This window comes from Syngnathus acus, chromosome 21 (assembly GCF_901709675.1).
Source record: "Syngnathus acus chromosome 21, fSynAcu1.2, whole genome shotgun sequence".
Taxonomy (NCBI): Eukaryota; Metazoa; Chordata; class Actinopteri; order Syngnathiformes; family Syngnathidae; genus Syngnathus; species Syngnathus acus.
In genome coordinates, this window is record NC_051105.1 from 6,024,127 (window position 1) to 6,049,359 (window position 25,233).

At 38.6% G+C, this 25,233-nt stretch overlaps 1 protein-coding gene across 3 annotated transcripts in view; it reads right to left on the bottom strand.

Moving 5' to 3' along the window:
* Positions 1-25,233, bottom strand: part of LOC119115303 (inactive dipeptidyl peptidase 10-like) — a 44,490-nt gene that overhangs the window by 7,739 nt on the left and 11,518 nt on the right. The window contains exons 1-15 of one of the 3 annotated variants that reach the window (XM_037239698.1): positions 19,147-19,395; positions 12,935-13,049; positions 11,174-11,269; positions 5,871-5,965; positions 5,711-5,785; positions 5,059-5,111; positions 4,699-4,780; positions 4,361-4,481; positions 3,421-3,575; positions 2,074-2,171; positions 1,794-1,917; positions 1,477-1,515; positions 1,111-1,218; positions 255-346; positions 127-174 (exon numbers count right to left, since the gene is read on the bottom strand). In XM_037239698.1, coding sequence (XP_037095593.1) covers positions 127-174; positions 255-346; positions 1,111-1,218; positions 1,477-1,515; positions 1,794-1,917; positions 2,074-2,171; positions 3,421-3,575; positions 4,361-4,481; positions 4,699-4,780; positions 5,059-5,111; positions 5,711-5,785; positions 5,871-5,965; positions 11,174-11,269; positions 12,935-13,049; positions 19,147-19,203 — 1,358 coding nt within the window. In that variant the 5' untranslated portion in view covers positions 19,204-19,395. Of the gene's footprint in view, positions 1-126; positions 175-254; positions 368-1,110; positions 1,219-1,476; positions 1,516-1,793; positions 1,918-2,073; positions 2,172-3,420; positions 3,576-4,360; positions 4,482-4,698; positions 4,781-5,058; positions 5,112-5,710; positions 5,786-5,870; positions 5,966-11,173; positions 11,270-12,934; positions 13,050-19,146; positions 19,396-25,233 lie in introns of those variants that run through there. The other 2 variants (XM_037239696.1, XM_037239697.1) reach the window with 2 other exon arrangements.

A 25,233-nucleotide genomic window follows, 5' to 3' on the forward strand; every position in this document is an offset into this window, starting at 1 on the left:
TCACAAAATACTTAAGCGGATTGAATAAAAACTTTTCTGGGTTAGATTATAAGATTTATTATCTCCACCTAGCAGCGATACTAAAAAAAAAATACACTATTACAATGAAAAGGAATGAAAACAAACCTGTAAAGTTGCCGTCTTCGTGGAGAGCCTTCCGTGCTGAGAAAATAACTAGAAAAAGATGATAATAAAGTGCACTCCTTAAATACTTTCATAAAACAAGAGGTGATCATATCATGAGTTAAACTTACAGGTTATCAGTGTTTTCATCATAGCCAAGGATTTTGGTCACCTCCCAGTTTCCCGATGTTAAATGTCGGACTTCATTCTCATCTGCTCTGAACTGAGGTGAGAAAGACAACATCTGCACTTTTTTGTTAATTATTAGTGACTCGATAATACAGTGTAAGTGCCAAAATGAATTCAAATTCCAGAAACGCAATATCAAAACGCTATTAGACTTCAAATACAATTTAAAAGGGAAGACAGGTCAGAAATTCTTTTCACACTGACTGAAAATGACACAAATTGCCTAAGGGCTGAACTTGTGAATGTAATACGACCATAGCCCGGAAACAGGTGATTAGTCCGTGACTTGAGCCCTTCGGCACTGTGATGTCACTTGACAGCCGTCCCAAGAGATGGATTAAAAAAAAAGAAAAAAAAAAAGGGTGATTTTTCTACTTAACTCATATTCACAATATTAATCTATGTTTGGTTTAGTGGAACTGAGGCGCATATAACATATGTTAAAGAATCATTAAATTTGGGAAAGGTTGTTATATATTTTAAATGTATTCTGTAACACATCCAACATGACTAGAGACTTTTACATGAACACGTGGTCATGGAAAAAGGATGATGATGGACACATAATGGATGGATGATTGGGAACATGCAGTTCCTTATTTCCATTGTGTCAAGACTAACAGGGTTGCTATCATTCACACAAATAGAAGTGCTGTCGGGTAATCAAGCTTCATTATAGAGCCATAAAATTAAGATATATGCCACAATTATATCTGATTTAATGGTAAAGAAATTAGGAGTGGCACACCAAATGTTGCATTTTTTCCAATTTCAATTTCAAGACGAATAAAACTTCACCTGAGTATTAAACATAGCGATGTGATGAAACTCTCCACGTCCTCCTTGTTTCACTGGAACAGTCAAGAAGAATCTTTTGCCATCTTTAGAGAACACTGGCTCTTGGTTCTATAGGAAAGAAAGAGACATCATCTTTAGAGACAATTTAAGCCAAAAGTTCCTACTGGAGAGAAATGGACCGTGACTGATGATACCGATCAGCCAGTGAAGAAAAAGATGTCGAAAAAAAGAGGGGAAACTTTCACTGAGTTTTTAAAAAATGGATTCAAAGTATCAAATTATTTCATATATGTTTAGTAGAAAGGACCATAGTAAAATTGCATTCTAAAATAACAAAAAAAGGGAAAAGGGAAAACAACAGTTCACCTGTTTGGAAAGCCAGAGCTCTGAATTTTCTTCATGTCTCTGAAAAAGACACAAAGCAAATTGTATGTTTTCTTTTATCCTCAACAATCTGATCACATGGCAATTTATCTTCAATAATTTTCCCAAATTTATCGCAGCACAGCTGAAAGAAAGGGTGTCTGTCACACATGGATGCACGTCCGGGGGTGGAAAGCTGTCTCCAACGGCCCACTTCAGGGCGACCCACTTGACATCATCCGTAAGTGGAGCTCTTCTTGCACTTCCTTATGAACTCTATCTCCTCCTACATGGTCTCCACTCTTTTGGAGGGCACATACCGTGACACAGGCTCCCGTGGTGGTGTCGCACACAGTCAAAATAGAGATGTTCTGAGCCCGGTTCAACCATCTGACAGATGTATGCGTCTTACTGATCCATTTCACCATTGTCACATAATGGTCCCTAAGGGGAGAAAGATGATCACATTTTGTTCTCAGTAAATGAATTGTGACAATAGAAATTGTTTGTATAATGTAAATTGCTGTATTGCGCGTTATTAAGCAAATGGCTCACACATATTTTATTATCCTCACATGAGAGAAATGAAGTTCTTCTCACCGTAGTTTGAGGCTGTCTGGAGGCATGAGCTCTAGCGTGTGCGTCGGCCCGTAAAGGTTGACAACAAAAAGCTTCACAACCGGATTGGGTTGGCCAGCCTGCATGTGAGACAGGCCTTCATGAAATGTTTTCAATTTTGAAAGGTAGCAAATTTGAATTGGATTTGTAATATAAAGAGTAAAAGAAAGAATAAATTGTCATGAAGTGTTTTCATTTGTTCCCAATGTCACTCCTGTCAAAATGTATGACAGTGCGAGACGGAACTTTTACAGTTTAAGGAATTTTAGTTGAGTCACTAGGGTGCTACTGAACCTTGGAAGTGGAAGGGGAGAGGGACTTGTCAGTGGATAAATGACGTCTTGCACTCGCTACGAATGACATTGATTGACAGTGACGGCTACCTTGAGTATAGTCTTACATGGCGTCGCTTAGTACAGCTTTTTGCCTTTAAGCCACAAGAAAAGGAACACGTAACAGAAAATTTCTCGGGTGCACATAAGAATTTTGATCTGGTTCTCAAAGGAGCGCCAAAGGTTGTGAGCCAATCATCTCGAATTTTGCATTGATGATTGACGTATGTAGCTTACTGCAATATCTGGAGAATACTTCTTTAAAAATAATCAGGAAAAGGTTTGTGATTAGAACATACTTGTACCAAATTGAACGCACAATAATTGCTACTTTCAAGAGCTACTCACTCGTGTAGAGTTGGGCATTGAGAATTGAATGGAATAGGAACTAGCATTCAAGTTTGCCTTGAATCGTTGATTATTTGAAATGCCAGTGCAAAGATGGACCAATAGCAAACGTGTGGGCAGCTCATACAAATCAGCATGCCGGATAAGAACAAAGAAGCATTTTCTTGAGGTTCTCAAAAAAAAAGCTCTTTTGTGAAGAATTAGAGTGAATAGGTTTGATATTAAGATACTGGTAAAAAAAGTATTTTCAGAAAATCAAAGTTAAGTTAACAATAAACAGAGACATTCGTATGATTTCATCCCAAAAATAATTCTGGTTATACCTCTCTCTTTTTTTTCCCGCTCAGGTAACGCTTTAACACCTCAAGGCCCATCCTATGCTGTGCTACCCAAAAAAAAAAAAAATGGTGTGCAAATAAATATTTTGAGTGTGCATGCACACCTGCGCACCACTTATGCGCACCCCTGGCTTGCTATATGACCGTAGGGGCACTTGTTCTGTTCTGTGCCTCCATTGATCTAGACTGGCTTTGTGAAACAAGTTTGTGCAGAAAATGTGAGGCAATTCCAAATAAATAATTGAAATTGTGACAACCACAGATGCGAACCTATGATTGGGGATCTGTGAGTAGAATATGATAAGACATACCTTGGGGTATGGATACTGCTTTCCTTTGGGGTATGTCATACCAGTGAATCGTGGCAAAGCCATGTTAGGCACCTGACTGTCATTAAGCACAAGGAAGGCCAATCTCTCTCCGTCTGGCGACCACCAGTGGGCCACGTGGGTCTGAAGGATCTCCTCTGAAAGCGCACATTGCTCATTGTACAATTTGATCGAATTGAAACTCTCAACACTGTTTCATCAGGGCCAGCGTTTCTTAACTGGATCGATTGTCAAGAAAGCAGACGAAGAAACTGCAAACTAATTTTGGTTTGCATGAGCTAGTTTGCCCCATAATAACAGAAATCACCTTGTTGTTTTCGTCTCTTTTTTCCACAAGATAACTGCACAACATTCCACCTAATTAAGCGGGTGTTTATCTGTTTAATTAAATCAAGGAGCTTCACAAGAGGTGATTGTAAGTCACTTTAGCATAAAAGAGACAAGGTTTCACTAACGATTGCTTTTATCTAAGAATTGTAAGTTAGTGTAAGGACAATGGTCAAGGCCACCCATAGAGGAAAATAATAGGAACTGAGCCATGTCGCGAATAATAATAATAATAATAATAATAATAATAATAATAAAGATGCAGGTAACTTGCACCACCCCCTAAATTTTTTGTAATTGACTTGCCTATTAAGAGTTCAAACAGGAAAAAAACGATTAGCCCAAAATGGTGTTACAACATTCCGAACTAATCTTACAATTGTAACATAATTATATTTCAATTTGTAACATTAAACACTCTGGAATGAAAGTTGGAATGAAAGCTATTTTAACATCCCTACAATATATCACTATTTAAATGTGCGGCATCACTGAAACATTCCACAAATAATATTGCACCTGAAAAGTCTAAATGCATGAATGGCTATTTATGTCCTGATATTATATATGGAAATCAAGGTGAAATGCATATTACCTTCATAAAGCCAGTCAGCAATCCCATTAAATATGACTCCTTCCTTTCCTGACGATGTCAGCCTTAGAGAGTTACTCTTCACATCAGACTGATAGTAAATGTTATTTTCAAATATGTAGATCTGCAAGGACAATGAACAAACAAACAAATGAACAAACAAAAGTTGAAAAAATTGAAAATAGGAGTTACTTAGGTCGTAAGAATAATCATGAATGCATAAATAAATGTATAAATATAAATGTATAAACCATAAATGCAAGAAAACATGAACATGCAAAACAACTGACTGAAACAAAATAAAATAGAAAAGTAATGAAAGCTAGTTTTTGTTTTCTAACCAATTGTTGGCCTTGCACTCCCCAGGCAGCATACTGCAGGACTGAGTTCACCACCTCTGGAGGGTCAAGCTCCCAAACCTCTCTGGAAGATTCAAATAGCATTTTCAAGCTTACAATTGTTTTTAGGACAGTAAAGGAAAACGAAACGGTTTTAAAAGACTATCATGAATAATTCTTTTCAATAATTTAAAGTACAATGTATTTCATATCAAAACGACACTTTCTTCATGCTATTCATCAAATTTTAGTCATAGACCTGTAGATGTAATACTTGTCAATAAAACATCTGAAATGAGGACAAAGCTGTTCATTCACATTGCTAATATGATTGGAACAAATAACCAGGACGGCGACAATTACCTTGTGTGAATATTATAGATGCTGTAAGAAGCCATGTAGGAGTGTCTGTAAACCTGAAGCAAAATAAACACAGAGGGAGGAAGGCTTAAAAGAGGGCTGTCAAACACATTAATGCAAAAAGCAGCAGTGCCACAGATAATGACATCATGATAAAAAATGGGAAGGAAAAAAGGCATCAAACAGACTGCTTGCTGCTCACAGCGATAGAATCTGTAGACAATGCAATTTGCACGGCTGACAGCTGTGATACGATTGCATCTCGCGAAAGCCGTCGCTGTGTGCTTTGCCTTTGGAAAAGCTCTGGCTGGCACCGTAATGTACCGCCGTGGTTGCTAAGGGACACAACACACTCGGTCCATATTGGCATTTCATATTTCATCATAAAAATGAGCCACAGACACCATCATGTACAATAGGAGCTGACACTTCCTATAACATTGAATAAGCTTCAATCAATCAAATCACGTTTATTAATAGCACCTTCCCTCTAATTTATGAGAAAATACAAAGTCAAATCTATGGCAAATTTGGTTGGCCTTCTCTGAGTGCCCGCAGGTACATGCACTGGCTGCGTCTGATTTATAAAGCTGTCTTATTTGATTTAGAACCAGTCAATGTATGAACAGTGAATACTATTTTTAATGAAACCTACCTGTTTGACATCATAGGCAAAAAGAACATACTTGAAGTCAGGCGACACAGAGTACTTGGCCACGTTGAAATTTATCTAATGGAAAGGGAGACAACGCAATATTGGATAAAACCATCAAATGTAACTACTGGATCACACACAAATATTTTGTTTTACTTACAAATGTTGTGTTTGAGAGGACAATCTCGGTTTCGTTAGAGAGGATGTTGAACTTGATGACATGGCCGTCACTGTTTCTGTAAATAACTTCAGAATCTGTATGGAAGCAAAGGGAATTAAAAAAAAAAAAAACATTCAGCATACAGGGGAAAGAGAATTCCAATACTGACAAATCATATGAATGTGTACAAATCCATAAAGATTTAAGAGCCAAGCAGCACGAAAGGATTTCTCCCGAAACATTTCATCGCCGAGGCAGCACAGCTGATGGAAAAGCTGCTTTGTTCTGAGAGCATAATAGTCTGAAACCATCAAAATAAAGGAATAGAAAATAAAAAATAAAATCATGATTGCTACAGGTTGTTTACAATAGGTTCATACATATTACATTTTAAGTGATTCAGTTCAGCAATGGTGATTACTGTCTGACTTTTAATTATAACATTTGCATAAGTAGTGTAAAGAAGACGACAAAATCACCTTTCCTTTAATGAAAGTGACAACCAGAACAAAGCCCTGGCGAAGAGTGGGCCGAAAACCATTGGCATTCATTAACGTCATCATGTCATACAGGCAACGTGCATAATTATTACCAATGGGAACGTTGATCTGACAATGATCGTTTTAGACAAAGTGTAATTACAATTACCGCACACAACTCTCAATTAATAAAATCTAAAATGTCTGAGTGCATCACAATTTGAAATTCAAGAAGGGATGGATGGATGGATGGATGGATGGATGGATGGATGGATGGATGGATGGATGGATGGATGGATGGATGGATGGATGGATGGATGGATGGATGGATGGATGGATGGATGATGGACAGACGGATGGCCGATATTTGCAAACAAAAAACAATGTTGATCAGTTTGAATATTACATCTCATTTTTGTAAAGCTTTACATCAGTGTTTCCCAACCACTTTTTCATCCACGGCACATCTTTTCATAGGAAAAAATCTCGAGGCACACAACCACCAAAAATCTTTTAGCCTTACACCAGGTTCTATATTAAAATTAGTTTCGTTACAAAGAAAGACGTGAAAGTGCTATATAAATAAAGCCCTATTCCTATATATAGAGTTGAATCACTGAATAAAAATAAATACATATATTTTTAAATTGTATTATTTTTTTTCTAATAAAAGTGACAGTTTTAGATAAGAAAGGAATAAACTATTGAAAGTGATTGTGATTAAAATCCAAAAGAATCAACATGACTGTGTTTGGTGTTTTAGACTAGCTCTATAAATATTGCGACAATGAGAACAAAGTCACGATTTAAAGACACCCTGGTGTTCTGGCAGCAGCTGAGTGAAGAGCACAGTCAAGGTGTCACGACTTGACTGTGTACTTTATGTTAGTGAAATTGCACAATCCAGATTCTCTGGTCGAACGACACTGGGATTTCCGTCACTCCACAAACACACCACGGCTATAAAAAGGACACAGCAGCACACATGTAAACCAAATATATGCCGATGCAGCATAATCAGACCGACACAGGATGAAATCTCAAGATTGACCAGGCCTTGTGCAGACTGAGCAGTGGTTGGGCCATCCTGTTTACAATGCGCTTCATAATTAATATTGGATAATTTCCCACGGCACAGCTGAACATGTCTCACGCCACATACAGTGATTGGGAAACACTGCTTTACATGATATAAAGTACAATGTTTGAAAATGTTCAAAACAACATACAAACACACTACATAAAAGAAAAATATTTTCAAATTTGATTTTAAAAGTGGTTTGAAATAGCTTGCTCATAATACTGTGGACAGAAATACAAAAGACAAAATAAGACTATCTTGCATGTGTTGTTTGTCTCATTCTAGAGCTTTTTAAACCAAGTCAAAACAAAGATGTACGTTTCCATAGTTTTTTTGCAAACTTGCCTGCTGTTAAGCGAAACTCAAGTCAAACTATGATAAAAAAAAATTAACATTCAGAGCTGATAAAAGAGAGGTCGGTCCGTGATCTTTAAAACATTACCAGCAGTCTCTGCGCTGCACGCCACTTGTCGCCTTAAATAATGCAACGTCTGTACCTGAAAAAGAACAAGCTAAGATTCTGATGTATAAGTAATGCCCGACGCCTGTAACCCAATGAATAATGAAATCTCTGTGCAATTCATTTTCTTCTCTCAGCTTACCTCTGCATCTTTAACTCTGCACTGTAAATAGTGCCACTGTACTCACTGCAACTGTCTGTTTTGTGCGAATTACCATCCATGATGCCGGAATCGAACCCTGCGCCTCTGAACTGCGAGGCGGACGTGCTAACCAGTACTCCACTGCGCGCCGCCTATCATTTATAAATAATTGTTAATGACTTAAACCAGTTTGAATTTAGCGAGAATACAACACCTCATTGCGAAATACACAATATCTTGGCCTTTGTGGTTCACATGCCAGATTTTATGTTGTCTCCACCTACGCAACACACTAATGATGATGTGTTTCATTTTCATCAGAACGACGATTCGTTTATGGGAGCAATAAAGTGGATGGCTGACTTGAAGAGCCCCCTCCTCTTGATACTGAGTACATCCTCCTACACCATCAAATTTTATACTCTTATGGACATGCAAGAGAAGAGATCATCCAGAGAGTTCATGAATTCTACTCCTCTAGACTCACCAGTGAACATGTGAAAGAAGCCAATGAGAAAATTGAACATGGATTTTTTTTTTCTTTTCTGAAGCTTTCTGGCTTTTCTCGACACCTGTTTAAGGATACCGCTCTGAATCTCATCATCCAGAGTGACTCATCTTAGCGTTATTGTAATGAATTGCTTTCTGTACTTCCATTCTCTAATCATTCAAATTTAGCAGGGATTCTTCTTTATGACGTGCCAAAATGTACTTTTATTCTCATTTTACACACTTAAAGGTTCAAATGGATCACGTGTCAATGTATAAAAATGTAAACTAAAACTGTAAACTAGTCATGACTACTGTGATCCTGAATTGAGTGCAGAGTAAAATGCAGTTGATGTCATGTGACTTAATACAGAAGAATGAAGATAAACGTAAAATATAATACTATAGTTTGTCCTGGTTATGCGAATAAGAAAACACGTCAATCAGTGGCTTATCAATGCAGACGAAACAAATCTCTGTGACAATTTAACAAGTAAATGCAACATACCCAATCATCTAAGATACGTAGAGTAATTAGTCAGATTACATCACAGGATATGAGAAGGAGAGGCGATGCAATATTACACATCTGCTTTCCCCTCTGGAAGTCTATATTTAAGCCTGCCATGTTTAATTCATCATGAGCTTCCATCTTCTAAAGTTGGCTCTCTATCCGAGATGATATAGTACCAAGGACGTTAGAAAGTAAAATGTCAAGGCCTCATAGTGACCTTAAAGATGCGATATTCCCTAAGGGAGGAAAAACAAACGGTCAAATGTTTGTTCGGTTCGTCTCACCGGAATGCGGACGCAACTAGAAACACCTCCACACTACTCGTGATCTTTCAGCTCAAACATTTCCCGTAAGACTGGATGTGAATGATAACCACTCTTGTTCTTTCTCAGTGATTGACTGGCAATCTATAAAGGGCAGAACTCATTTCTCACACTAAGTCAGCCAGGACCTGTCACAGGATAAGTGGTATGGCTAATAGTTAAATGGATAAAAATTTCAGCCTTTAATTCTGCCAGTACTGTAAATCTTGTCATAGTTTCTCCCTGCGATCTATCATGCGCTATTTACAACTTTCAGTTGCCAAAAGAAATATACGACACTAAGTGCTTTTTACAGATGTGACAAATGCCCATATCTTTGTGCGTAGCAAATAAGTATAATTACATCACAGACTAAGGAGCCCGCAAGTCCCAATTAACCCAGAAGAATGACGCTGCAAGATAAAAGTCTCGGAAAAAAATCCTTGCACAAACAAACCTTTCGTTCTCACTAATCCTCGTGTTGGAAACAAATTGTCATTTTTGATCTGGTGAAAGAAAAAAAAAAAACAATCTGAGGATTTCAAAAGCATCAGTCCCTAATATCATCAAAAGATTCAGAGAAATCTCTGCTTGTAAGTAGGCAAAAAAAACATTGTGAATGCCCATGACCTTGCATTAAAAACAGGTATCATGGTGGAATTTATATTACTACGCAGTCTCCAGATCACTTCAGAAAAGCTTTGTCAGTCAAGAGCAACTAATGTAACCTAAAACGCTAATATGCAAAGTGGAAACCATCGAGCAAGAACACTTCATGATAATCTCATAATCATAACATTGATATTTTTTCACTCTGCTTGATCTGAAGAATTAACTGCTACCGTCTACCACCTTTTATTCTTGATTTCTTTCCCGCGTTAAATAAAGCCAGAAATTCGCCATTTAAATGACTTTAATTTCATGCCATGTCTACGATCTGCCTATTTTCTAAATCAAAGGACTCACAATGAACATCCTCTGAGACTGCTGATTTTGGTTTGCCCTTTGCCAGGACTTTTACACATATACGATTACTTCACCGATTCAATTTCAAATACGACTTGTTAAAATACATCCACCGACAAACGAGCATCAATAGGGCCATAGCAATGTGATTCAGACTTTCAAACCATTTCCAGCTAAATCCCCCAAAGCCTCCACAAAAATCCGCCAAATCTGTCTCATGTGTCTGTTATCTTTCGTCAGTGTCCAGGAGTTTATTTTGTCCCATCATCCACAAACCAAGCCGCAAAGGCGTTTTTTACTGATTGCCTCGTCTCACACCATCAGTTGTCCCTTTTCAGCCTAGGGGTCAGCTCAGAGAATTATTGTGAAGATAGTGGAAAAATGTCACTGGGGAATGAAATATTGATGCAAGGCCTTGCTTCTTTTTCCTGCCCTGAGGCATGAAGTTCTTCTACAGTTTGTGGGCAATGGGGGGAAACTAAGAGAAGCATTGGAAGAGACAGACAGAGAGCAACACAGGAATACGATGCCACAATCCTGTCCATCAATTCCCTTTGAAGTATCTGTATCTTCTTCCTCAATCTTTGGAAAGCATAATCAGATTAATTTATTCCAAGATGAAACCATTCAGGCATAACACAAAAAAAAATAAAAAAATAAAAAGTGGAATTTGAAAATAATTTTCTACACAGAAGTGTCATTACATTAAACCAAATGAAAACAACTTTAGGATATGTACCATAAAATATTTGCAGAGAAAAAAACAAATCGGATCCAGCTCTTGTCATCATGAAGTGTGTCAAAAGGAAATAGAGAGAAGATGATTAAGTACTAACATGCAATGCCTTGCATGCTAACTTTATGACTCACCATTGATCCAATTGGCCTTCGGGTCATGGACCTTGAATTCTGGCTTAAAGAGATCCTCCACAGTCAGTTTGGTGTTGCTTCCAGCTTGGGAGTCAGCTGCAAATATAAGGCATGCTTTGAGATTCCTCTCGCTCGACATTATGCACGAGACACAATGACTGTTACCCCTGTTGGAGAATATATCACGATTAATGAAACAAAATACTTTTGCATACCCAAAATTCGGATCCAGATTTTGCCTCTCAGGACAAAAACCTTGACAAGCGTCCATCTCTTTCAAAAGCTCTACAAAAATTATACAAGTAATAATATTGGCTGTTTTATAAAGTCTTGTTTTCTGCATTCCTTCCACTGTCTAGCGAGAACCTCTATTTCAAAAAGCAATGTGTCAAAGTGTATTTTTTTTTTTTTAATGGACTATAGGCCTTTTATAAGACAATGTTGTCAAAAGCATTTGATAGTTTTATATTGCTGTGCGCTTTCCGATTGATTCTCATTGATTTTGTCCCTGAAACAATGCAAGCTTTCTGTTCCTGGCTCACTGATAATAGACTGGACAGAATTTTTTTGATAGCTGTTGATATAAAGAGTTTACTTTACGACCCATCCTAATGGTTGATTCAGAAATCCCTTTCCACCACTCACACCTTTTGTGTATGCCAGCTATGCATATTTGCAATCCAGATTATTTCAATCAAGACAGAAACCAAAAAATATACTGACCCATACAAATCCATACTGTATATTTCCATAATGTGGACTGGAATAGAAATCATTTTTCATACAGTCGCCAACATGTCCCAGGAAATGCTTTACTTTTCAATATAAAATGCTAAATGGGCATAGGACGTGCCTTTTTAAATAGAACAGCTGCTGATTGTGAACAGAGGAGGAGAAGGGCCAAATGATTTTGAATGTCAGCCATATTGGCTTTCCTTGCAAACCCCACACAGCATATTTGTACTTGGAGGCCTTGAGGGTAACCAACCATGGAATACAAGAGCGGCTTAAAGGGCAGGGGATGATCTCGATCACATCGGGCTCTGGGCTCGTGTCTCCGTACAAATCCTTTACTAAATACACAATATTTGTTTTACAAACTCACAGATTCATTGAAAGAGAAAAAAGATTTGTGAAGGGGATCATCGATTGCGCAGAAGGAATTGTCGGAAGATCCGGATGTCATACCACAGCCACCTCCTCAGTAGAACATCGACCGCGTTCACCCCATAGTGACGGATGACAAATGTTTAACTGTTGCTAAGACAGCTAATAATGTCGCCATCTCCCATGAACACGTTGAGAAGAATCTGCTGAACAAACTTTGCGTGTCAAAAGTGACATTTGACGCCTGATCAACAGCACACCAAGATTAATTTAGCCATTAGTCAATCAGTATTTCCCTTTACTTTGTCAGATGAAAATCCGCCTTGCCTATAACTTAAAAGTGGAAAAGCAGTGTTGTTTGAAGGATTGATTGGTTGCCTTATTTCAAACACGTAAGAAAAAAAAATCATCGTAATCTTTAGTAAGATTAAACCGTTAGATTAGAAAGTGAGGTTGAGTTTGTATGGTTAACAATTATAGCTGCTTGAACTACCAGTGAACACATTGACAAAGTTGAGGTGCTAGTCTAGTTATATCCAATTTTATTATGGTATTTTTTATTTTTTTATTTGAGGTGAAATAACTATGTTTAACATGTGTACCAAAACAAACAGAAAGAGACTCTTAAGTCTGATAAAAAAAAAAAAGAAATACCTGGTGTGAGGACAATGACCGACATGGTGATGAGGGAGCAAACCACCAGAATGACCAACAAGGCAATGGCGATGCCCTTCCAGTTTCTTTGAGGTGGACTCACCCCACCAAGGTCCTGTAGAGAGAAATGGAGGTAAAATCGGTGAAGTAAAAACCAAAAAACACTTTTCAACAGTCATAGACAGACATGTTAGGTTTCACAGGCCAACAATTGACAAAGATCAGCATAAAATGAATTCTCGGGTGCAAAGGCAATACTTTCTGCTTCACACTTGTGTGAAACATTAAATACTTTATTAAGCTGTTTAAACATTGGAAATCCATTGTAGGGCTGTATAGTCATAAAAAGTCATTGTCCATATCCATGTCTGGACCTGCTTGGAACTTGCACCTCATAATTATCAAAGAGAAATTGGGAGGGGGGCGGGCTCTTTGTTCTCAGCACATGATTTGGCTGTTAAAAGTCAAATCTCGATCACTGCAATCAAAAGAATGCTGCATGCATTGATCAAACTGAGTGCAGAAACCTTGCTTGTGCAATCTGATTGAGCATGGAGCATATCGCGTATGTGTTATCTGGTGAGAAACCAGCAACATTTGCCATGCTCCTTCCTCCAACTCCAATGTTTGAGCCTTTGTGTTAGTTGGTCTCAAATGGCATCTTCCAGCCCATATGCTGTCAGTGGGAAGATAAATTAAACCTCCCCTCATATAAATCTTATCTCTGCAGGCTTTCTGCCCTCAATTACCCATAAAACCTTGCAGGTGAAACACAATCCACTAATACACCTCGATTGGACAGAGGGGAGGAGAAACATGATCTAATTAGAAGTTAATCTTTGGAATAAAAGGCTTGACTTCATATATGGTTATGCTACCCCCTCATTTTATTTTTATTACAATTAGAGTCGTGGCTTGCTGGAACAGAACATAACAAAGATCCCTATATGAATCTCTGCAAAACATAATTTTGCTGCGCCTCAGTTCTCTATGTGGTGCTTTGTGTTGCAATTGGCCAAAAGGCTAGTAAATGACTTTGTGGTGCCATCAATGTATGTATTTGTTTATTTTATTTTGTTAATTAGGTGAAAGCGCTCCCTGTGACACACAAAAGCATTCCTTGTCTATATAGATAGAAATCAATATTTTACAGAAACGGTTTTCCTTCATTCCACATCACAGCTCCAGGTACTCTAAATCTGTCTCCAGAGAGTAAAATCCTTTTCCCACGAATTTTTTATTTTCGCTCAGTTAAGAGTAGCCAATTTAGATCATCCTCAGTTTAATAACACAATTATAAGATTTGACCGTGAGTGTTAAAAATAGAATTCTTTTTATAGAGTGTGTCAAGGCATAGATTAGAAACTGATAAACGGTTTTCCGACCAGAAGTCATGACACAGCAAATGAGCTTTATTGCAGTCATTAGACCCTCAACCAGGACAATGTATTTCTCAATAAATCTGCAGGATGTATACTAGAGAGCGTATCGGGGTTAAACGACTTGTTTTAGATGAGTGGTCAAGTAAGCATTGCAAGCATTTCGAGCCGGTCGATTTTTATTTCATCACAAATAACGAAAAAATAATAATAGAACCTCGACAACTAGAACAACTCAAATTCTGATTGGACACGTTTACATTTTAAGAAAGATATACGTATGTGCGATTTTGAATGTGTTCACTTCTTTCAAATAAAGGTTCATTTCTGAGCTATAGCACAGAACAGTCTAATGTGTTCACTTCTTTAAAGTAAAGGTTCGATTCTGTCCAAGACATACTCTGCTGTAAATCATAGTCAAGCAGTAACAAGAAAACCCACGTCTTTACTTTATGAGCCTGACAGTAAAAGGACAAAGGTACGATGATATATACTGTGTAGTATAAATAAAGCGGTGCCTACCATTGTGTTCTACCAAAATCAACTCACGGAAAACATACAGATTATATCTTGCATGCTTTAATCTGAAGGATAATTATAATGATAATAATATAATTAGTAATAATTAGTAATACTGATAATTAGTCAGTTAGAACAAAAATCAGCAGCTCTTCCACAAGAATGTTTGGAACACAAATGGTTGGAACAAAATTTATGTCAACAATGTTTCGGATACTAAAACTGAAAACGTTTGAAAATGTCTATCAGAGTGGAGGTACTTGAGATAACGTTTTACTAATCCAGTCTGACATTGTAATATGCTTATCTGCAGCATGTGGAAATGCACGAGTATGACAAATACACATGATGAGTAAATCATTTATGCTATGCTTCCTCCTACTCCTTTTTGAGCATTCTTTGTTGTGTATTTTTTTCAGTTTGTTGTTTTTTTTTGTTTGTTTGTTTCATGGACTTAGATATGGCACTTTAAAGTGTTAATTGTTTTATTTATTTTTTTACCTATTTTCATGTTTTAAATACGTTCGAAATAAAGATATATCAATCAAAAAGAAAAAAATGCACTTTTGCGTAATAGCACAAAGTAATGATTTTACTTACTTCAGATACTTATTTAAATAATGACTTGACTTTTTTCACTTTTTGTTTGACATGTTAAAAGTGTATATGGCTTGAAGTTGATGGAATAAACAAGTGTGAATGTTTGGACTGCAATATATAATTCTGACGCTACAACGCTTCAGGGTAGGCCATGATGAGAAGCCTCTTGAATGAAAACTGCGATAGCAGTAACTATGCCCAGTTCTACTTTGAACCAAATACCATCGCAGTGCATCAATTCAATCAATTATTCATCAGGTGAAGGGGGGCAGATGATGGCATGGATCAATGCATGAATCTTAATGAGACATGACTGACACCTCTACTATTAAAGAGATGGTGCACTCATTTTGTTTATAATTAATTTGATAAAGTCATAATTTATTACATGCGTACATTTAATACCTTTAAAAACACTTTTCACCCATTGGCTGCCGACTAAAAATGACATCACATATGCTGAGTGCACAGGTAATGTCACATGACCAAATCCAGAAAAGAGGTCAAGTCAGCCGCCCCACTACAGCACGCCAATCGGGCCAACATGAACATCAGGGCTGTGTTGGGTTTTTAATTTTAAACTTGATCACACACTGCCGAGACGATTGGTTTGACTTTCCGACTGAAGGAACTATGCGCATACAATGTGGCAAGAGCAAGAGGAGTCAGAATATTTATAGCTGTGAGCTCCTTCGGGCGGAGACACAAGTGGGTGAGGACTGGAGTGAGACTGCATTGAAATCATGTTAGTATACTGCATTGTATACCTTCGATGACAAGGCAAAAGTCTGGGTCCTAGGCTCAGACCAGTCCAGAACCGAGCTGTTATAACGGATAGTCGACTCGATCAATCAGTACAACATCGGACGATATTAGAAGCATCCGCATCCACAGCTCCACCAATGTTTTTCCGCATATTTGGATTTATGTTGACATGGCGATGTGATTCTACCCTGCAGTCCAATATCTGATTCATATGCAATTAGAAGCAGATGACTGCGTTTCAACAAACAACACTGCGGGCTGCAGATAAGACGCCGGCCGTTTCGACACGGTTGAAAAAGAGATATGATTTATCAAGAGAAATTAAATTGAAAGCGTACCTGACTTTTTTAACAATGGAAAAAGAAAGTGATTGACGTGGACTTAAGCGCATGTGTCTCAGTGTGAAGCGAAGAAGTGAAGCTGCATGTTTTTATACTTATGGTTGACAACGGAGGATTCAGCAGGCACCGAGCTGTAAAATTGTTAGTTGAGAGTGCATTAGTACTACGATAAAGATTGCAGAGGAATGGACAGAGTCGTAGCTGAGACGGGCTTCTTTGGCAGTCGACGGTTTTGAGAAAGTCAGCCGACTCGGGGCAAGATGAGCGGTAGTTTTGTATTGCCTTTACAATATTTTGTCTCAGTTGCTTCAAGTTGCAATTGACGAGCAATTGATTCCATACAATGGCAGTTGTCAACAACCAATTCATCATCTAATCATTTGTTTTGGCCATCCATACTTGTCATCGTGTAAATATTCGGTTTACAGTACAATATAAATCAGGAGTGCCCAACTTATTTTGACCCAAGATCTACTTTTAGAGTAGCCAACCTACCGCAGTCAACTGCAATTTATTTTCTTTGTCGATGGAGACTTACTTTTTTTTTATTTGAAAAAAAGAATTGTGGTGTTGAGTCTGATGAGGTGAGGAAACTGTAGCGTTTGCACACAAAATAATTAATAATAATAATAACCCCCGCAATTTTCTTCCTCTATACTTCTCGCGACCTGATGAATGAACATTCCGAAAATTGGCAGTTGTTGGGATATTTAAACAGTCTTCTGACAAATCCCTTCGACATAGTCCATCATCTATCTTATTTTGATATGATTATTACAGCCATGATAGAAATAGTGCTGATCATGCAAAACTGACAATTATTTAAAGAGACGAACACACTAGCCGTAACCTTAGCGGAGATATTAGTGAGTTTTTGTTTTAGAGATCCTGAAAGAGGTAAGCCTGAAATATTCCTCTTCACATATTATTTAGAGAGCCTTCAACGAGTTTCCTTTTGGTTATTCCTTCTGCATGGCCATGCAACTTTGATGAGGAGTAGCCCTGTTAAGAGCCTGTCATCAAGTTATGTATGCAGACTGTGGGTTGACAGAGCCTGGGATGGAAATAGCTTTGGCTCAGATCAGCGACTAACTCAAACGTGATGCAAGCTTCTTGCAAGAATAGTTATTAAATAATCTTACTGATGCATCATGAAGTCTGTTTATGGACTAGCGGATGTGTGTGTGTTTTTATCAGACCACCAACACAACTGTGAAGGATTCCATCTATCCACGCATTTTCAGTTCCGCTAAGTACTGGCGCTTATCCCAGCTGACTTTGGGCAAAAGGCCCTGATACGATAATTTAACAAATAAAAATTAACTTGAATTGAAAATCAGGCCCAACAAATTTTGGGCTTAACTGCATACGGAATATACCCGAGTATATGTAGTAGTATGAAGTAGTATGGTCATACTACTTAAGTAGTAATTGTAGACGTCTAAATTAGGTCTATACATAGACCAGACGTCTAATAGACGTCTATGGCTGACAGGGTTAATACAAAGAAATTGTCTTTAGACCAACAGCGATTTTGATATGTCTTCAATAATTTGGAGTTTATTTGGAGTGTGTGTTAGCTGAAATGACTAAAAGATTTGCGACATCAACAAACACCATTGAAGGCCCCACTGTAATGGTGATCATACAGCTGCATCACTGAGCAGGTTAACACTGCTTCCGTTTAATATTAAACACAATCTTCTGAAATGGCCAGATGGATGTGTTCACTGAGCATTAGAATAGGGAGAAAATTCCAATTCCAACTCAATCAGGCAAAGAAACATCACAAGGTAAAGGTTTGGATTTCTTGGGCTCCAAAGCTCAATTAAATTCTAAGAACCCAGGAGATATTTCCGACATATCAGAGGGAATAGTTATACTACTCCTGTGAAATAGATTAGTATAGAATCATTTTCAGAATTAGGAAATGGCACATTGACTCGGGGTTTGAATGCCTGAAGGGACATTAGAACAGGGAAAGGAAAAAAAAAATTAATAGCGACACAAATCCAGGAATTTGTTGGAAAACGTGAGAGTCGCACTCTCCAGCCCTGACCAAATTGTTTTAAAAAAATAAATTCTACTGCAAGAAACCAACAGTGGAGGATTGCACCTGAGCGTAGGTATTATAAACATGACCGATTAATCCCCTCATGAGAGCCCATCGTGCTTTTTGAAGGTGACAGCCGAGCACATCATATGTTTGAAACGGGCTTGCATGTGCTGTGCCCGAGCCTCCATCCAAAGTGATTTTCCTCGACTGTTCCCTTCCAAGGTGTCGGGGACAGCTGACAGGAGGCAACGGCTGAATTACAATGCGTCCTGCGCAGTCTCTGCCGGTAACCACAGTGCACGGACCCCCTTTGCTTTTATCATTCTTGCGACAGTTTTCCAGCAAGCTCCGTGCACAGCAGCAGATGGCGTTTAAAATGCTCAGATACAATTAAACGAGCCTGACCTGTGTTTAAACCTATAGAATGGAGATTGAACGGTAAAATGGTGTTTTCCTGCAGCCTGCGTCCGTATAAAGCGAAGTGATACGAGATCGGGTGGTTAAAGTGCGAGAATCCGAAAGATGCGCTCCAAATAAATTCCACTTGCCCACCTCATCCTGCTGCGGTTGGTTCTGCCTCTGATTCGGCTGCTCCTTGGTAGCTGTCATGGTAAACTCCTCGGGTAACTCTCGCTGCAGGGGGATTTGGATTTCGTGCAAAAGAGGAACGGGCTCTCCTCCTCATCAACTGGATGGTAATAGTGCGAATGCTGAGGGTGCTTTCGTCACCAGCGACTTGTGTAAGGGGCGCTGAGGAGAGAGCGAGCATCTGTGGAGAAGCCTACGCCGCCCGCTCGCATCAGCCTCGTCGGAGGGGAGGAGAGTTTTGGACAAGCTCTTAACCGAATCAAACAGGCTGACGTGGAAAAACACCTTGATGCCTTTTGGGGCGTCTAAGTTTACTCAGGGGTGTGAATGCTTCTTGGATAGAATTCATTTAGAGCGTGGATTGAACCAATTGTTTGCTTATATATGAATACAAATTCATGTCTGAAACCCGTTTGGCTGAAGCGCATACAGATAATTGATTGAACATATTAAAATTTGCAGGCTTCGAATACATCTGGAACGTATTAAATGACATTAAAAAATTGGCTTTAAAAGTGTTTTAACATTACAAAGATATGAATTTCAATTCATGTCTGCCTCACAGTTGAAAGGTTCCTGGTTCCAATGAAGTCTTAGCTCGATTAAGTCTTATTATGTGAAATTTGTGTGGTCTCGTGCCTTTGTACGTTTTCTCCAGTTACTCTGGTTTCCTTAAACCACACATGTCAAACTCAAGGCCCGGGGGCCCAGATACGGCCCACCACATCATTTTATGTGGCCCGCGAAGACAAATTGTGCATCAAATTCGTGTGTCATTACTAGAATTGTAAATTGTTTTCACTTTTAATAATATCTTTTTTTTTTTTATATTTGACCAGTTTTTACTCGTCTGATTTGAAAACGAGTTATTTGTTTGTTTTGTAGCTTTTACTGTATATAATATGAGGTGCTCATACATTGATTTGGCTTGACAGTCATAATGGCCCTCCGAAAGAAGCTATGACTACAATGCGGCCCGCGAAGGTTTGACACCCCTTAAACCTTCCCAAAACCTTTGCAAGTTATGGTAATCTCTCACATGCCAACCATTAACCAAGTACAGGCCTGTTCACCCTCTTCTTTTGAAAGTTTCAACTCAACTTAGAGCACAAAAAACAACCACAACGGTAACAAAGTGCCGTACAGACAGAAGAAAGCCATTATTGTCACATTGAATGGTGCCAATGTAGCAAAATTCTGGTTACAAAAACGTGAAGGGCAACCAAGAACTTAATAATGATAATGACAAGCATTGCATGATGAGGATAAATGCTCCCATTGCTTGAGAGTTTCTCGATTTCTTGAGAGTTTCGGCCGACATCATCTCTTGCCCGCTGGGTGCCGAGCAGACAGAGGAAGAGAGAAAGACCGCAGCTTCGTGACGCAAGCCGCCGCAGCTGCACCTCGCGAGCGGGATGGAGCATAGAGAAACGGGTCAGGCTACCGACGTTGATTTTTTTCCTAGTGGGATTGTTTTGCTAAATCTATAAATAGAACCTCTCCGTAGGCTATTTGAGGACAATTCAGTTGTGTATAGTATGACCGGGGGGGAATAGCAAAATAAAATAATATTAACTAGTTATTGCATATGAGAGCAATTCGGTATTCAGTGTGAGATATAATCCTGAATAAGGTCGCTAAAGGCCCCAAAGTCTGCTGGGACAGGCTTCGGCTCACCCGCAACCCGAATAAAGAGAAGTACTTGGTTGAATGAGCTTCATTTAAAACACGCCTGCTTTCAAATATGTAAATGGTATTATCAGTTCCCAAAATTGTACTGTATTGCCCTAATATGAGGCATACAAATATCAACTATGAGTATGTTTAGAAAAAGCTACATTTGCAGTTGTGCACATAGCAGTGAAAATATACAGTTACCTCTTTGGTGAAGGTGAATATAAATAGATGAAGATATGTTTTATTTCATTATTTTATTTTATTTTAAATCCTGCTAACTTAGTATTTTCAGTCATGCAGTATCCTGGAGCATTTCATGTATTTTAAAAGCCATGTTTCTGTGATTGTGGTCTTTTGTCACAGGCTTGCTTGACCTTAAGCAAGGAGATAAATGGATCAATAAGTACAGATTTAGCTCTCCCCATGCCTGGCTGTGGGGTGTTAAATAGGCCAGGGATGCAATTGCAAGTTGTGTTTACCAGGGAATTGTCAGCTTTGATCTCGACGCTGTATCAAACCCAGCATGGGCATATGGCAAAATAATACTTTCTGTCATTGAGGCTCTGTTTCACGCAGGGACGGGTTCTTTTCCAATTTTTTTTAACATTACATGCTGAATTGCCTGACCTTTGACAACAATTGCAACAAAACAAATATGAAAGGTTAAGAAATAAATGATAAAATGCATTTGAATTCAATCTGAACTTCTGCTATCTGACATTTCACTTATTAACCATAACATGATGTGCGATTCAATTTGGGTGCTATGAAAACTTCCATTACACTAATTGATGCATGCATTTATTTCATACTTTTTTGTCTGTATGCATTTTGGTGTTAAATAAAAAGGTGTGTATTGTCAGAAAATCTGTCTCAAGACAATGGGACAGTTTTCCAGCTGACATCTCAGTCTTCCTATTAAATTGCTCTGTCTTTGTGTGTTGATGTCTGAAAACTATTACAGCCAATTTGAATGCAGAAATAGCAACATTTATGTTGAAGTGAACTGATAAGACAAACCGTCCCCATCTTGTACCCTCAATTTACACTCTAGAGAGAAGAATTGGAGGAAATGCGAATTGGAGCCTTCGGAGATTTATTTCTTGATTGGAGCCAAAGTTCACGCGAATGAACCAGCGCACCAACTTATCTGTGATTTAAAGGATATATTGTAAGACGTTTTTCCTCATGAAAATGTTCAGCAAGAATTTCACCATGAAACTATCAAGTGCTTATTTGTGAACACCATAATGTTAGGTTATTTTGACTTTCCTTCTCCTTCCTTCATTCAAAGAAATGAAAACTTGCAGGGTTCATGCTCTCCTCCGGTGATTGCTTCCTGGTTACAGGATCCGACTGTTATTTCTATGCTCTTCACATCGACAGCTCACGCTCACAAATGCAGTCACTCTCCAACATGTTGAAAGTCTGCCGAGGTTTTCTTCAGCAAACATCCTTTTGGAGGGCGGCTTCATGCAGTGATAAAACGGAATTCTTGGTGCAAATTCAAAGTGAGACTTAGACGACAAAAAGAGACAGGAATAAGATAATATCGTAAAATCAAGAAAGCACATTTCATCAAGTCCACATTCGCGCACACACAGACATATATATATATATATATATATATATATATATATATATATATATATATATATATATATGTATATACGTATATACGTATATATAAGAAAGATAGAGTGAGAGAGAGAGAGAGAGAGAGAGAGAGAGAGAGAGAGAGAGAGAGAGAGAGAGAGAGAGAGAAACTATTCACACCAGTATTGAGTGGGAACCCCTGCTGCGACATCAACATCAGGCGAGTAAACCACAACAAAAGACACCGATCAACTTAAAAATAAAAGTAAAACACATCTTTTACCCAAGAGGCACAATCCATTGAAACCACTGTCTTCATAAAAATCAGTAATAATTTCTTCACATTTATTAGAGAAGGAAGTCCCGTTGTGAGTACTGTGAAAGTTTGAGGATTGCATTTGGCTGCCTGCTTGTTCTTAGCCAAAGTCAGTTGGGATCGGCTCTAGGTTTCGGCAACCCTAATGATGATAAGGAAAAAATACGGAGGAATCGGATTATAAAGTGGCGAGGGAATGCGTATGTGAGAAAAATACTGCGAGCATGCAAGCAGTTGGTGAGTGCCAGTCACACACACAGAGCGAGACAGAGGGCAAAGACTTGCCGAGAGAGAGATGGGCAGAATGTAAAGGAACGAGAGCCCGAGGGAGTAGTTTTGCTGAGGTGTCTTGTGTTGATGAAGTATTTATGACCCTGGGGCAATTTAGTGCAGACATTCAGCAACTGCATGCCACTGGGCAGCTGATGAAAGTTTCATGACCAACCTCCGCAGTGTCTAACACTGGGCTGGCACCGCACTCACTTCACATTAAACTCCTAAATACGAGCAATAGTACAACCGCAGACTAACACTGATTGGCCTTCTCTAGTTGTGTGTTTATTTATTAATCATCTTAAAACATTCTGCATTGTGTCAAGCGAACAACAAACCAACACTCAAGTGAACAAGTCACCATAGAAAGGTTAACAAAATTAGCATTTATTTGCCTGTAAACAACTGTTATATAAACACAAATGATGCAGCACCATTTACAGACAAAGCACACAATAATATTCACAGGTAGGAACGGGTATGGAGCCCTGGTGTTAAACTGACGCCGGGGCAAAATTATTAAAGACACTGAGTGTCGATAAACTCCACTCATCACGTTTCTGTTAATGATCCTCGAGGATTTACAAATGTGTATCTTCCATTTATTAAAACTATATGAACGGTATTTTGCATTTTTGATCTTTCCTATCTTGTTTCTAACTTGTAATCAAATTAAGATATTTGTCTAAGAAGCATTTTCACAATCGGAGGCAAGCTCGTCTCACTCGGCTCGATGTACAACAGACATGGCTGGCTCCTTCCTGTGCCTGTGCGATGATATCATGACACAATCTGTACTATTACAACTCTGTTAGAAACTTGTAGTCTTCATCTGGAGGGTGGAAGGGTGGAGGATGTTCCTGGCTGATGAATGTCTGCTCTGGACTATTGGCTGGTACCTATCTTGAGGCTTGAGTGGGAGGATGTAGGGAAGCATTGTTATACGACGGTGTTTGGCTGAGGAAAAAAAAAGAAGAAGCTCAGCAGATGTTTTATTGAACGGAGAGACTGAGATGGAGCGGGGCACACAGAGGTTTGAGGAGATGGGGGGGGGGGGGGCAAGGAGGGAAGTAAAGATGTAGAGGCTGCTTTGGTGGGAGGCTCAAGACAGGTGCCTGTCGAGGGCGGTGTGGCCTCTCAAAGAAGAAGATAAAGAATGGACTGACTACACAGGGCTGCTCTAGAGAACTGTGCTAAGTTAGCAGGATGCTATAGTGCAAGTCAGAGATGCACACTTCCAACGGGCTATGCAACTCAATTGAAATATGAATTTAATGTATTTTCATAAAACAGGATATTGTATTGTTTTAATAAGCTGCAATGATGTAGCGTAGGTATAATCATGTTGTTGGAATTAGGAAATGAAAACTGAGGGAAAAAACCGAGGGATTCAGACTAAAATTGGGTCCAATGATTGGTACTTTACTGCAGACTTCTATCAGCCTTCTTGGATGAATGTTCCACAAGCCATGACCTTTAAATATCAAATTATATGACTATTTTAATTCAAATGTTCCTCAGTGCCACAATGAAGCACAAATAAATTGTATTTACAAGGTTTGTACCAAACACATAAATTCTATTTAGTCATTTATGGAAGATGTATGCAGTATCTTTCTGCAGGATCAAAGCACATGGTTTATCCTGACCTTCACCACTCTAAGCAAGCTAAAAATAGAACATTCATCTGACTTTAGTGGGGGTGAACTGAAAGACTTGGTTTTGGTCTATTACACATACTATGAATCATTTTGGACTGATTGCACATACCCCATTTAACATTGAAGAGGGCATGGCCTCTGTTACTGTTAAAAAATAGAAGAAGGAAAAAAAAAGCTATATATCGCCACTAGTGTAGTGATATAATGGGCTGACTTCTGTGCAGACATTGTGTATTCAGTTCCATGCACTCACTGATGCTGAGAATATAAGTGTGAGTGGTTGTCCGTCTTGATATGTGCCTGACTGGCGATGCGTTCAAGTGGCGTCCGCCTTTCGTCTGAAGTCATCTGGGATAACGGCATTGAAAATGGTTAGCTGTAAATGTATAAATAAATATTATAGTACATGAAAGAAGAAGCTCTGCTTCTAATTATTGGTTTTTTTTAAGTATGTGTATAAATACTATTTCACTTTTGACATAATAAAAAGCTGTCACATGGGTCTTTTGTGCAGCGCCAACCAATAGC